The sequence below is a fragment of the Tamandua tetradactyla genome, chromosome 14 (genome assembly GCF_023851605.1).
Source record: "Tamandua tetradactyla isolate mTamTet1 chromosome 14, mTamTet1.pri, whole genome shotgun sequence".
NCBI classification, from domain to species: Eukaryota; Metazoa; Chordata; class Mammalia; order Pilosa; family Myrmecophagidae; genus Tamandua; species Tamandua tetradactyla.
Window position 1 is genome coordinate 80,402,746 of NC_135340.1, and position 15,057 is coordinate 80,417,802.

The window sequence follows — 15,057 nt, forward strand, 5'->3', positions numbered from 1 at the left end:
GAAATTGCAATAGGTGATCAGTAATTGCTTACTGGATAAATGAATGAACGAGCTAATGCAGTCACATATGTATGACTTGTCCATCTTGCTTTGGGGCAATGAATATAGATACGGCTAAGGGCACAGGTCTTGGAGCTAAGCACACCTGGGTTTGGATCCCAGTTCTGCAGTTTACCAGCAGTCTGACACTGGGCAAGTTTTTAAACGACTCTCAGCCTCCAGTTTCCAGCCTCAAGAGGGTTACTGGGAGGATAAATCAATGCACCGAAAGTGGTCTAAAATACTGTAGCTGTCATCTTCTCGGTGATGATTTCCTTGCTCATGTTCCTTCTTCACAGAATGAGCCTCTTTATTATCTGCCCATTCTTCGAGGCCCAGCCAAAATCCTAGCTGCTCTGGGAAGCACCATCAAAATACTCAGCGTGGCCTCCTTCTCCCTCCTGGCTCCACCTCCTTGTAGTAATCTCTGTCTGCAGGAGCCCCCAACCTGCAGCCCCAATTGCCTCCATGAGCTCTGTGTGTGCTAGTCTTGCCTCCCCCCAGTAGATTACATTTTCTGATGGTAGGGACCACTTCTCATGTTCCTGTGTTCCTCAAAGCACTCATCCTGGTGGGGGGGGGGGTTCATCTATAGCAAAACCCATACAGCACTTAACAGTTTACAGAGTATTCATGTCATTTCATCTTCACTCTGTGAGGCAGGTATTTGTCATCACCTTCATTTTACAGATAATTAAACTGAAGCATAGGGAGGTTGCATGCTTGCCCAAGATTCTTTAGCTGGTAGGCAGAGGAGCTGAGATTCACACTCAGGCTAACCCCAAATCCTATGTGTGTTCCCCTCTGCCATGCTGCCTCCCTTCTTCTAGTTGACCTTCCCCCATGCCCACTGCCTGCTGGGAAAATGGGCATTTTCAAGTCAGATCTGCTGCCTCCTCAGCTCACTGATCCAAATCCATGTTCTTCCCAGAAAAACCCACAACTGTAGCTTAGGGAAGGGCCTGGAATTCAGTTGCACTTGGATTTGTTAAACTATGGCCTCTGACCACTCACCCACGCTCTCTTCTACTAGGGGAGGCTGCACTGGGATCTGACCTCCCTCTGTCCTGCCGAGTAAAGCAGGAGAGAAAACCCACTACCTACTTTGACTCTATGTTGTCATGGGGCAGGGGTGGGGAAATAAAAATTCACTTTCAAGATCATTCCAGGACCACCACTGGCTTTCGACCTTGGGCCAATCAGCAATGCTGGCATCTTGGTCTGTATCACTCAACGAGTAGCATTTGCATGCACTTTCCCAGGTCACCTCGTCAGATCCTCATAGAAACTGTGTGAGGTCACACAGCCAGTACCCCACCTTACCAGTTAGGAGCGTGGGCCAGGATCCAGGCATCCAGGGCCCCAAGGGGTGCTTGGGGAGCCTCTATCTGTGCAAGTTGCCTGTTGGGATCCCCTGGGCATTAAAAATACCAAATCGACTAAATCCAACTCAGCAGGAGTGAGGCTCCAGAATCAGGTTCCTGAAGCAAACTTTCCAAGTACATCATGATCAGCAGGTAACCAGTAAAGGGTTTGATTCCCACTTCTGTCCCATTCTAACTGTGTGTCCCAGGCAAAAGACTCACCTCTATAAGCCTTGGGCCCCACACCTGCAAAATGGAAATATTAATAAGGGAAGAGGTTCTGAGCCCTAGGAGCTCTTCAGCAACGTATAAAATGGGCATAACAATAGAAACACTTAACAGGGTTCAGACATAAATAAAAATGAGTAAATACATGCAAAGCATTTATACCAGAGCCTGCACATAGTAAGTGCTCAATAAATGCTGGCTGCTTTGATTATTAAACCGCTGCTGCCCCCACAACAGTCCCCCTACATATAACACTCTCCTATTTACAAAATGCTTTCACCTACAGGGTCTTAGAGAACCAGGGATATGCCGCAGCTGGTACCTATTGGCTCATGAAAGCTGATTGTTAAATCATAGGGATTTGGGGAGCCAGCTGTTAAACATAGCCGTTATTATAAGTTAGGCTATATAAACTTATATTTAAATAATTATATTAAAAACATTATTCTGTTTACTCTATTTTACTATTATCTATGCACTTGAGGTTATTTATGCCTTTTGTATCTGCCTTGGAGAAATACTATATGATACTATGTAACATACAATGGTGTGCTGCTATGCCTCTTTCCAATTCCACAGTTGGTGACATCATACTGGGAGCTTGAAATTGGTCAAGACAGATATATTTACACCATGGAAACTGGCAAACACTATAAATCATGGCTTGATTTATCGTTTTCTTGATTCTAGGCTTAAGAAAGTGATGGAGAATATGCTAATAACAGGGAATTTAACTGCAAATTGTATCATGTCTGCTTTGTGAATAGCAGAGAAAATTGAGGAAATATTTTTCCAAAATTTGAAAACTATTGTCCAATTCTGCAAAGAAGTCACTCATGTCATTGGTGAATGAATAAAGTTCCAAAACACATTTTTACTGTTTCATTTTCAACTTATTAGTTAACAGAAACTATCTACCGACATTCTTTTTTTTTTTTTTTGTACAAAGGACTTTATTAAGAAAGTAAAAAACAACCTACAGCATGGGAGAAAATATTTGAAAAGCTTATATTTGATAAAGATTTAATATTCAGAATATATAAAGACCTCCTACAACTCAACAACAAAAAAGACAAGCAACTCAAATGAAAAATGGGGGAAAGATTTGAATAGATATTTCCCCAAAGAAGATAAATGGCCCCAAAATACATGAAAAGATGTGCATATCCTTAGCTATCAGGGAAATGCAAATCAAAACCAAACCAAAATCTGCTGGCTGATTTTCATAGAGGCATTCTTTACAGTTACTAAAGGTAGAAACAATCTAAGTGTTCATCAATGGATGCATGAATGAACAAAATGTGGTATATATATGATGGAATAGTAGTCAGCCATAAAAAGGAATGATGTCCTGACACATGCTACAACATGGATGAACCTTGAAGACATCATGTTGGATATAATAAACCAGACACAAAAGAACAAGTACTATATGATCTCACTGCTATGAAATAATAAGAATAAGTAAATCCAGAGTCAGAAACTAGAATATAGGTTTCACAGGGGCTGGGGTGGAGGTAGGGAATGGGTAGTCAATGCTTAGTTGGTATAGACTTTCTCTTTGGTTGAATGTTGATTCAACCAACATTCTTATTAGAACTACATTCCGTTGTCAACTGCATCCAGAGGTTGGCTATTGACATAAGAGTTTGGCAAAAAACAAGAGCATTCTGTGAGGATCAACTAGCTCCATGGACTTTACAATAAAGAGTATTATATATTTGTTGTTATTTGTAAATTATGTGTTCTACAACTTTTTATTGGCAAAATTTATAAGCACACACACACATATGTACACACACACACATTTTCCCAGAGATCTGGCTATTACATATTTACCAAAACACCCCTGCACAGAACATCAATAGTGCAGGTGTTACTGCCCAAGTTTTACAGATGAAGTAAATGAGGGACAGAGAAATTAAGTAACTTGTTCTAGGCCACACAACTAATAAGTGGTGGAACGAAGTTTGAGCCGAGATCTACTTAGTGCCACGATGGCTGCTCTTTCTACCACCTGTCACCACTTCCAGAATCAGATCCTTTCACTCCTAGCTAAGATCAGCAGCAGTGGGAGGGCTGACAGTGGGGTTGTGAATGAAACATAAAAGGAAATTTTTTAACACATGGTATTTTAGTGGAGATCAGCCCAGGTGGAAGGTCAGAGCGGCAGGTGTGGGCAGCTGGGAGCAGCAAGAGGCCTCGGAGCACCTAATGGTGATGAGTAAGGATATAAGGAAGGGAAGCCCTACGTAGGACATGACCCTAGGGGTGAAAGTCTCCCTTATGATGTGGGAGATAACTCCTAGGGATGAGTCCGGCCCTAGCACCATAGGATCAACAATTCCATCCTGACCAAAAGGGGGAAAAGAAGTGTAACTAATAAAGTATCAGTGGCAGAGAGAGTTCAAATAGAGTTGTGAGGCTACTCTCAAGGTTGCTCTTATAGCTTCAGGTAGACCTTGTGACCTATCATAACCTGCCAACCCCCAACCAGGACCATTCCAATCAATCCTATAGAACACTTAGGACAATATATAAGATTCCACAAGGGTTCAATGCACTAGAGTAACTTTCCAGAACCCTACAACCTCCATATGGGTCCCTGGACCAGATAAGTCCTGAAACCTAGAAGGTCCAGCCTCTCCAGAACATTAGATAGTTCCATCTCCCTACCCTACATTAGTGACAGACCCTTCTAACATGAAAAATTCGAATGGCCATAGCCTAAACACCCCTAAAGAAAGGGACAGAAAGATCAAAGATGATGATGGAATTATACAGAGAAGATAGGATTTTACAAATGAATATGATTGTGGAATCATTAAATTGATATTTCTTTAGTCTCCAGCATCTGAGAGTAGCTAAAAGTAACAACCTAAAATGGTAGAATTGTAGACCATGCTGAACTCTGAAATCTGTTCTACAACTAATTGTTGTGCTGTGCTTTGAAATTTATTGTTTTTTTGTATGTATGCTATTTTTTACACAAAGCAAAAAAAGTCGATTGTGGTGATAAAAAAAGTATTTACTGGGCGGGCCGCGGTGGCTCAGCGGGCAAAGTGCTTGCCTGCTATGCCGGAGGACCTCGGTTCGATTCCCGGCCCCAGCCCATGTAACAAAAACGGAGAAACAAAATACAATAAAACAAGAAAATGTTTAAAAAATGTTTCCCTTTCTTCCTCCCTTCCTTCCTTCTATCCTTCCTTCCTTCTCTCTGTCTTTCCTTTAAGAAAAAAAAAAAAAAAAAAAAGTATTTACTCCTTCTAACCTCCAATGTTCTGGAGCAGCTAGAAGGAAAAATCTGAGATGATGGTATGGAAGTCTGTGACAGACTCTGGGATCTGTCCTGTAACTATTTGTTGAAGAGTGCTTTGAAAACTATTGCTCTTTTCTTTCTTTGCTTTGTATATATGTTATACTATTTGATAAAGAAAAGGAAGAGAAGGCACTACATTTTTGTTGGTTCCCTTATCTGTAAAATGAGGATCATGGTATCTACTCCAATCCATGTTAATCTAGGTTATGAGCACCTGGGAATTACAGTGTCCTGAACCCCGGGAATCAGCCTACCCCGCTGATAGAAAAATACCACCATATTCCCCCTTTGTATGGTTCCATGCCCATCTTCCTTTCTGAGTTCCTTTGGAGGCAGGAGAGGAATAGGGAGAAATGTGGCCCAATAAGGAGGCTAATTAAAATTTACCACCAGCACTTGTGAAGAGTTTTGGAGTGTGCAGGGCCCTTTCACGAACACTGATACATCCCTGGCCTTTCATCTCACTTCTGTGGAACAGGAAACAGAGACAATATTACCTTCACTTTCAAGGCCAGGAGAGGAGAGAGATGTGACCTCCCCAACAAACACCAGAGGCAGAATTCACACCCACGCCCAGACCTCATCTTCTCCTCTTTCCACTATACCACATGGCTTCCAGATGTATCTCCTAAGAATCAGCTGGTGGGTTTATTGTCTCCCAGTTCATAGTATCTATAATTCGACTCCCCCCACAGTCCAATTTTTGTCACATTTTGTTCCCTCTCCCTCAATCGTTTAGGAGGGAGTGCCCTCAATTCACTTCTCCCAGGTTACCCTCAGGTAGCCTTGCAAGAATTGATTAAGCAGCCGGTATGTATTTCCTAGTCTCCAGACTCACAGTCCGATGTACAAGGTGGAAATGAAGAAGCCCCGTGGGATACACTCTGAGACTGGGGCATAAACTAAACTTCGGATATAAAGAACAGGAAACTGAGCCCACTCCTCAGAGAACAGTATAAAAGCTTTAACAGCCAAATAAAATAGTTCAAAGTACATATGAGCTGCTTCAGTTAGAATGTCAAGAGAAAAAGGTAGGTGAGGGAATAGTAAAGTTGTAGACACAAACATTTTAAAACACACCCCCCGCCCACCTGTTCGTAGAAAGAATACACCAAATGTTAATAATGGTTGTTTTAGAGTGAAGGGAGTATGGGTTTACTTTCTGAAATGGCACAAAAGACCATCAACTTCTTTTTTTTTGCATGGGTAAGCTCTGGGAATCGAACCCTGGTCTCTGGCATGGCAGGCGAGAACTCTGTCACTGAGCTACCATAGCCCACCCTATTAACTTCAGTTTAAAAATAAGTTCACTGGGTACCTTTGGTTCATCCTTTGCTCACATTCTTGCTAAATCCTGCAACTGGCCTACTCTCTCCCATCCGTCCTCATCCCTGGCAGGAAGATTTTCTTTCTACATCAGAAATCAGACCATGTTTCTCTCCCTATTAAAGGCTCTTCCATAAATTATTGTTAATTTTCTTAAGTGTGATAATGGCACTGCAGTTTGGTAGGAGACTGTTCTTAAGTTTGGCAGATGCATACTGAAGTGTTTAGAGAGAGGCATCATCATGGCTACAATTTACTTTCAAATCATATACACACACACACATAGACACACATATGGTTTAATACAAATATATATACATTTATATATTTTTTCTTTTTTAAAGACAGAAAAAGGTAAAGCAAATGTGGCCAAATGTTAACTGTGACATCTAGGAGGAAGGTGTAATGGTATTCATTATACTTTTCTTCTAAATTCTCTGAATATTTTGAAATCTTTTCATAATAAAAAGTTTTGAGGGAGAAAGCCTTCCACAGCTGTGACTGTGCATACAAATTCTCTGGTCCAGCCCTGATCCTTTACAATCTCATCCAAACATAACTTGTCAGTTAAATCTCTACCAAGCCTCAACTCTACTCCATGCCCCCCAGGTTTGAGGGCATAAATAGTCTCATGCTCGTAAATTCTATTTTCCAAATACTTGCACATTCTATAGCAGGTGATAAAAAACAAATTACTTTTTTAAGTACAAGGGATAGCTTTTAGGAAGAGAAAGTAATGTAACCAGATGAGAAGTAAACTATGTAAAGGCTAAATTTATGACACAGTACAGACCTTTTGGATTAATTGTGGGCAAAAGACATAATTCAAGGAAGTAATAAATCTGGATTGTTAGAATCTATAAAATAAAATCTGGTGACACTCAGCTTGCTTAGTGTTTCTTAACTGGCCAAGTTCAAATACCAACCCTACCATTTAATACCTGTGTGATCTTTGACAAGTTATGCACCCTCGCTGAATCTCAACTGCTATGTAAAAAAGCAGCAATACCTTAAACTTTTTTTTTTTTAGGAGCATGGGCCAGGAATTGAACCTGGGTCTCCCATATGGCAGGGAAACGATCTACCATTGAACCACCCATTCCCTAGCAATACCTTATACTTTAATGGGTTGCACTGAGGATCAAATGAGCAATTAGATGTGCAAGCACCCTGCATTCTTGAAAGTACCATATGCATTGTAAATATTATCAGTATCATTCTCATAAAAGCTTGATAAGCAGACCCCATCGCAGTACAAACATCAAGAACAGCTCAAAGGATGACTTGGGGTATAAAGGAATTTGGATTTTTTAAGTATCTTGCTCATGAGTTCACCTCTCAACACTTTTATAGAAATCAAAAAGCTCCCTCAGGGTGGTGTGATGGTGGCTCAGTGGCAGAGTGCTCGCCTGCCATGCTGGAGACCGGGGTTCGATTCCTGGTGCCTGCCATGCCAAAAAAAAAAGCACCCTCAGAGTTCTGGGTTCCTTGCTTGTGTACAATTTCATTCATTTCTTGCTTGTGTACAATTTCATTCATTTCTCACAACTTGTTCTTTCTGCTTAAAATGCCAATCAGACCCAAGTACTCAGATTACCTTCCATTTCTGAATTCTCAGGTTGGATCTGGTTAGGGTGGGGATTTGGGGAAGAGGGACGAGGATACACCTATGCCAGAGGGGAAACTCCCAAATCCAAAATAAACACAAAGCTATTAAAAAATACCCCTACAAGTCTTTTATTTGTCTTGGGATCATGTACCAGGGTGAGGTTACTGCGTGGTACTGAGCCCCATTTCCTGGTGATCCGTCCCAGAAAGGCATGCCTGATGCTATTTAATACTGAGGGAAAACTAGCCCCAGTGCCTCTTCTGTTTATGTAGACATGGGGCAACATCATCTAGCCTTATCACCCCAGTTACCCTCATCAACAGGCCTTTCTGTTGTGCAGCTACAGCATGTACCAGGATGGTACTCACTCTGTTGAAGCAGAGAGCTTACCCCTTGAAGTGTTTGTTGGCATGAGTCATGGTTCGCTTCTACTTCAGATGGCCTCCCCACCAAACCTCACTGCAGCCATCACCAGGAGATGGTGGGCCCCAGAAGCAGGTACCATATGCTACTGATGTTTGCCACTCTCCTCCTGGCATCCAGTAAGACCTCAATAAATGTTCACTGAATTGTAACCTGCCTGCAACCTCTTTTGCATTTTCCAAGTGAGACATGAAAGAGCCTTGGGCATCCATGCATGCATTTGGTCTGCACTCAGGCATTCATTCATTCTATTCATAAATCCATTTTATTCACTGAGCAACTTATCATGTGCCAGGCACTGTGCTAGACACAGGTAGCAGAAAGTGATTCATAGCGTAAATGATCTCCACAGAACTTTGCACTAAGTACAATAGAAGCAGAGAAGCAGGTGAGTCCTTAGTTATGCTTTGGGGAGGTGATGGGAATGGAAATGGCTTCCCAGGAAAAATGGCATTTCTATTGGACCGCAAAGGATGAGCAGGAGTGCATGGGCAGAGAAATGGAAGGACAGCCTCCTGGACTGGGAATCAGCATAAATGGTCATTTTGTTCCTTGGAGCTAGTGTTTCCAAGTAGGCAGAAGTTGATGGGAGCCAGAACGAGGGGCTAGGGTAGCTCAAGAAAGGCCATGCTGAGATTGGGCTATTTCTCCTTTGGATGACAAGGGTCCATCACAGCATTTTAGGCAAGAGCATGCCATGATCCATTTCACCAACACTATTTCTTTTACAATTATTAGTACCTTCATCTGCTCTCTGCCATAACCTGGGAACATCTTGCTGGCAGGGACTGAGCCTCACCATCCCAGTACAATGCCTGGGCATAGGAGCAACGCATCAAATAGTGGCCTGAGGGGAGGTCATTCATGTTCCACAGATAGGCTAGAGAACTGACTCTACGTAATCACCTGCCCCTTCATGCTGGAAGGTGAGTGTAGAGAGCAGGCCATAGGAAGGGGCAGGAAGACCTCATGGTGTCCATGTTCATGGGGCAGCAAGGCTAGCCTGACTTGCTGGGTGAGAAGCAAGAGCGAAGCAGAGGACTCTCATGGAGAAGGAAATTTTAAAATAAAGATGTGGATTTTATTTGGTGGAAAACACCAAATCAGGTACATTTAAACTACTGAATCAACGTTCTGTGTGATCCTCTGAAGCTGCCAGAAAGTTCCAACCTGCAGGCTTGCACAACCACTGTGCTGGTTTGAAAGGATGTGTGTACCCTAGAAAAGCCATGTTTTAATCCTAATCCTATTTTGTAAAAGCAGCTTTTCTTCTAATCCCTATTCAGTACTGTATGTTTGAAACTGTAATTAGATCATCTCCCTGGATATGTGACTCAATCCAAGAGTGGTTGTTAAATTGGATTAGGTAGAAACATGTTTCCACCCATTCTGGTGGGTCTTGATTAGTTTACTGGAATCCTATAAAAGAGGAAACATTTTTAAAGAAAGTAAGAGATTCTAAGAGAGCAGAACGACATAGCCACGAGAAGCAGAGAGTCCACCAGCCAGCGACCTTTGGAGATAAAGAAGGAAAATGCCTCTCGGGGAGTTTCATGAAACAGGAAGCCAGGAGAAAAGCTAGCAGATGATGCCGTGTTCACCATGTGCCTTTCCAGGTGAGACAGAAACCCTGTCTGTGTTCGCCATGTGCCTTCTCACTTGAGAGAGAAACCCTGAACTTCATTGGCCTTCTTGAACCAAGGTATCTTTTCCTAGATGCCTTAGATTGGACATTTCTATAGACTTGTTTTAATTGGGACATTTTCTCGGCCTTAGAACTGCAAACTAGTAACTTATTAAATTCCCCCTTTTAAAAGCCATTCCATCTCTGGTATATTGCATTCTGGCAGCTAGTAAACCAGAACAACCACTTTCTGGCTCCAGGAAGTGTCTGCCCACTCATGAAGAAATCCTTCTGAGTTCCAGCTACTCATCACTTCCTGAAGTTGCCCAGCTGGACCTGGGCCCAGGAACTCATGTGTGGGGGCATCAGAAGGCTCAGAGTCTGCCCAACTCCAAGGATGCGTGGCCGTGACTGATGCGTAGCAGCATCTTCAGTCTACATGTATCCAGGGGAAACCCGAACTCTCTCCAGGTTGTGGGAAATGAGCCACCACCAGCAGTCCCTCCTAGCAACCAAAGTCAGCCATCTGCTGGGTAATTTACAATTGCATTAGCAGGGTTTGTTTTCCTAGACTATCAGGGCCCAAAAGATTGTAACAAGATTTGCATTTTCTTTTCTTCTGTTCTGGGAAGGGACATCATAATAACACTGTAATCAAGAAGTTAGGGTTTAAGTGATGATTGTGATTACTGAATCATTATATAGATATTTCTTTTTGCATCTGATACATTAGAGAGACAAAGGGAAATACCTGAAATCTCTGAGCTGTAACCCAGCTGCCATGATCTCTGATAATGATTGTACAGCCTTTATCTTGTGCCTTGGGATTGCAAAGACTTTGTGACTGACCCTCACTTGTACCCATTTCATCCGTTTTTTCGACTTTGGAGTCTTGTGATCACTTTGGAGTCTTGTGATCACTAAAGACAGCCCCTCATGTTTATTACTGAAGGAGCATGAGTCAGTCCAGAACTAACTCACTCTAATTCCTAAGTTATCTTGATAACTGGAAGCTGGAGTTCACCAAAATGGGCCCACCTGACATGTGCAGTAGACTAGACTTTAACCTGCAGTTCACCTATACCTCATCATAATACTAAAAATAATGCCATCATCATATTAACGCTGCCATTTCCTTACATATGTTCTGTGACTAAGCACATAATCACTATACACATGCCCAATAATTAAATCACATCTAATTACATCATCTGGGGCTACTGTGCTCATTATCCTAAAATCTGCCCATTGTCAATACAATAAACTATCAGAATTACTGCAGTTTGGGGAGATAGATTTTGGGGCCAACAGGCCATCTGATTTCCTGCTCCACACCTAGCAATAAACTCTTTCTCTCTTTGAAACACCGGTGTCTCAGGAATTTGGTCATTTGAGTGCATGGGGCAGAGAAGGAGTCGCCTTTGTCTGATAACAGTTGCTACTATTGCTGAGCACCTATTTAGTATTCAGCACTTAATGTGTCTTCTCTGCAAACTTCACAACAACCCTACCAGGTAGGCATCATAATTTTCACTACAGCTGAAAAATGAGGTTCAGTTGTATCCTGGTACATGGTAGAATGAGGATCAAACCCCGATTTGGTTAACTCCAAGGGAGCGCTTACCTCACCACAGTGAGCTTCCATGGAAGCAAACCAGGCAGAATCAACCTGCAACTCCTCCTACCTCCACCAGGCCTACCAGGGAAAAGACAAAGGAACCCATTTGGGTGGGACTCCTGCAGCCAGCAAAGGCACAAGAAAATATGTTAACAGTTGCTACAAGTACCAGGAAGGAGACACAGGTGCAATCCAGATAGCCCATTTCCTGCTTGATGAATTACTATCTGAGGTCCAAAGGCCTCCCAGGCCATACCCACCTCAGCTGACCCTGAGTAAAACTCTGCACCAGGCCTTCTGGGAGGAATTCGGAACACTGAGACAGTGGGCATAAGGAGGGGAGAACACACTGAGGAGACTCTCAGCAGGACACCCCATGAAGCAGAGAAAAACCTGGGGCTGGGGCCCGCATGCAGTAAGGGCCCACCCCTGGGTATGGCCACTGAGAGACTCTGGGTACCCAGACCCTCTCAGGGTCAGTCCCCAAAGCCAGAACCTTGGGTGCCATCCTGGGTTCTGCCCTCTCCCTCATCTCCCACATCCAGTGAGGCACTTCATCCCTAGATCAACATCTGTTGTAAGTGCTGAATCTGTTCCCTCCTCAAATTAGTTTTACATCCATCATGTCTCACCAAATTACTGCACCAGCCTCCTGGTTGTCCCCCATTCTATCCACCCTGCCAGCTGAGGATCGTTCTGAAACACACATGCGCTTACCTCACTTCCTTGCTTATCTGGCCCCCAAAAATCTCAAGGTAAAGTTCAGCCTCCTTGGCTTAGTTCTCATGCCCTCTTCCTTGGTGTCTTTTTCAGCTACCCAATACACGCACCCTTTGCCTGTACGTCCCTGAATGCACTGTGCTATTTCCTGGCCACCTATACTGCTGGGCTCTCTCTTTAGAAGCCCCTTCCCTTCTGCTAACTCCTACCAGTCCTTGAGAGCCAAACTCAAACACCATCTCTTTCAGGAAACCTTCTGTGATAACCCTCTGACACAGATGTTCTTTCCTTAGAGCTCCCCAGCCCCCTGTGTACTTCCCTCTATCACTTAAAGCTGTTGATGTATCTTCTCTGTCCCTACATGATGTTCCCTGGAAAAGAGGAACTAAATTCAGATGGAGCCTCAGGTGATTCTATACATACAGCAACTATCCAGTACCCAGCACAATACCTGAAACCCAACATAAATTATTTAGTGGAAAAAAAAAATGAACACATCTCCTCCCAGCATGCATAGGTCCCTCTGATCACTGGGGAGAGGACCTCTATGTTTTGGGGGTCTCTAAAATCTCATCAGTCTATGCTCAGTTACAAGCTCAGTTACTAAGGGAACTGACCCTTCTGCTTTGACCACATGCTTGCTCTTTGAAGTCCTCTGTGGTCACAGTGAACTTTCCTAGCCCTGAATACCAGTCACCACAAAGGATCAGCAGCCCCTGGAGACAGTTTTATGGCCATTGTTTGGGGTGGGGTGGGGGAGGGCAGCCAGTGGTCCCTCAGCTCCAAGATTTATAATCTTTGGCCAAGGGATGCTGGAGGGAGAGCCAGCTGACCTCAACAGTCTTCCTCCAAACATGTCTTGTTCTGCCCACTCAGGAGTTAGCTCTTGGTTACCAAAAAGCTCAATTTTATAAAATATGTTTGGTTTCTAGTTTCCTGTCATTACTTAACTAAGTAAAAAAAAAAAAACAAAACCAAAAAACCCACCTGCTCCCTGAAAGAGATAAAATGGTGCCTGTGGTCTGATTAACAGACTTCCTGTAGGCAGCCCCTTTGTTGGAGAAAATTAAGATATGAAATGAGACTGAAGAGGTGGACACTTTCCAAGGCACCATGTCTCGCCTGGAGCTTAGGCTCTCTGGCTGTGAGATGAAGAAGGATAACAAGGCGGGTGTTGGGTCCCTGCACCTAGACAGACCGGGCCTCTTCTTTCTAAACTCTGAGGCCTTCCCCTCACCTCCCAACTGACCTTGAGATCAAAGTGAGCAATTTTCTTGGCGTGAAGGTAGTTCACCCCATCCAGGATCTGCTTAATGAAGCTGGTGGCCTCCTCCTCACTCAGCGACTCCTTCTGGGCCAGGAAGTCAAAGAGCTCTCCTCCAGACACTCTGCAAGACATGAGCAGGGAGGGTCCAGCCCTGTGAGCCCTATGTGTCCCGAGGCCAGGCTGTGGGTGCAGCCCCTGAACCTCAACCTTCACCATCCTGTATCAGAATCCCCCTTTCACACGTCTGGGGCTTTATCCAGCCAGCACCAGGGACTGGCTTTGTTCCTATTTGCTGAGTTCTCCCCTATGGACCTCAAGGACAGGACTCATTCTTAGGAGGTCACCAGAAGGGCCTTGGGTCATACTGTAGGCCCAGGTTCCCAGCTACGCTGGGTGTTACCCACATCGTATATGACTGAGGGGGCAGACGGCAGAAACAAGATTGTGGGCTAACAAGTATGAGCAAATGCTGGGCCAGGAGACTGAGACCTGGGTTCCTCCAGTCCTGTCCTGCAACTGACTTGGGACAATCCACTCCCCCTCTCCAGGCCTTGGTTCCCTTCCCTGCTAAATGAGGAGGCTATGCAAGATGAACCCTAAACCCCTGTAGTGGGTTGAATTGTAAGCTCCCACCCCTAAAAAGGATATGTTCAAGTCCTCCCCCCAATACCTGTGACTGTGACCTTATTTGGAAATAGGATCTTCGCAGATGTGATCAAGTTAAGATGAGGTTATGCTGGGTTAGGGTGGGCCCTAAATCCCATGACTGTGTCATATGAGAAAGGAGAGGGATATTCAGACAGACAGACATAGAGGAGACACACTTAGAATATAGTCATGTGAAGATGGAGGCAGAGGCTGGAGTGATGCAGCCTCCTCCTTTGGCAGGGGAGGGAACTGAGGTCTCAAGAGGGCAAGTGAATTGTCCAAGGTAATTGCAGGGCTGGACTGGAGCACCCCAGTGCTCTAGTCTCCTGGCCCAGCATTTGTTCCTGTTTGGAGCCCACTGTTTGTCAGCCATGCAACAGCAAGGCCTGTGGACCACCACCCCAAGCTAGGAAGAGGCAAGAAAGGACTCTTGCCTCGAGCTTACAGAGGGAGTCTGACCCTGCCAACACCCTAATTTGGGACTTCTAACCTCCAGAACTGAAAGAATAAATTTCTGTTGTTTTAAGCTATCGGTTTATGATACTTTATTATGGCAGTCCTAGGAAATTAATAGGGCTCCCTTTCTTTGATTTTATAAAAGATAGGCTCTTCAAAGGCTCAAGAGAATCTAGGTAAGGACTTTAATTAAAACATCGAATCTCCTTAATTATATCAATCCTTTACAAACTCTAGAATACTACTTTTGTCTTCACATTCCACACTCTTGCACCCTATAGTTGAGTAATGATATGACAAGAAGGGAGACCCCCAGGGTAAAAAGAATCCCCCATGGGATTTAGGGTTGCCAGATAAAATATGAGATTTTTTTATTTGCTAGATTCAGCAACCCTCTGGACTTGTTTGTCTTATGA

The 15,057-nt window shown here is 43.7% G+C and overlaps 1 protein-coding gene across 5 annotated transcripts in view; it reads right to left on the reverse strand.

Moving 5' to 3' along the window:
• DAPK2 (death associated protein kinase 2) overlaps positions 1-15,057 on the reverse strand; it is a 157,654-nt gene that overhangs the window by 62,910 nt on the left and 79,687 nt on the right. For 4 of the 5 annotated variants that reach the window (XM_077128166.1, XM_077128165.1, XM_077128164.1 and 1 more), the window contains one exon: positions 13,520-13,658. In XM_077128166.1, coding sequence (XP_076984281.1) covers positions 13,520-13,658 — 139 coding nt within the window. Of the gene's footprint in view, positions 1-11,556; positions 11,629-13,519; positions 13,659-15,057 lie in introns of those variants that run through there. The other variant, XM_077128167.1, reaches the window with a different exon arrangement.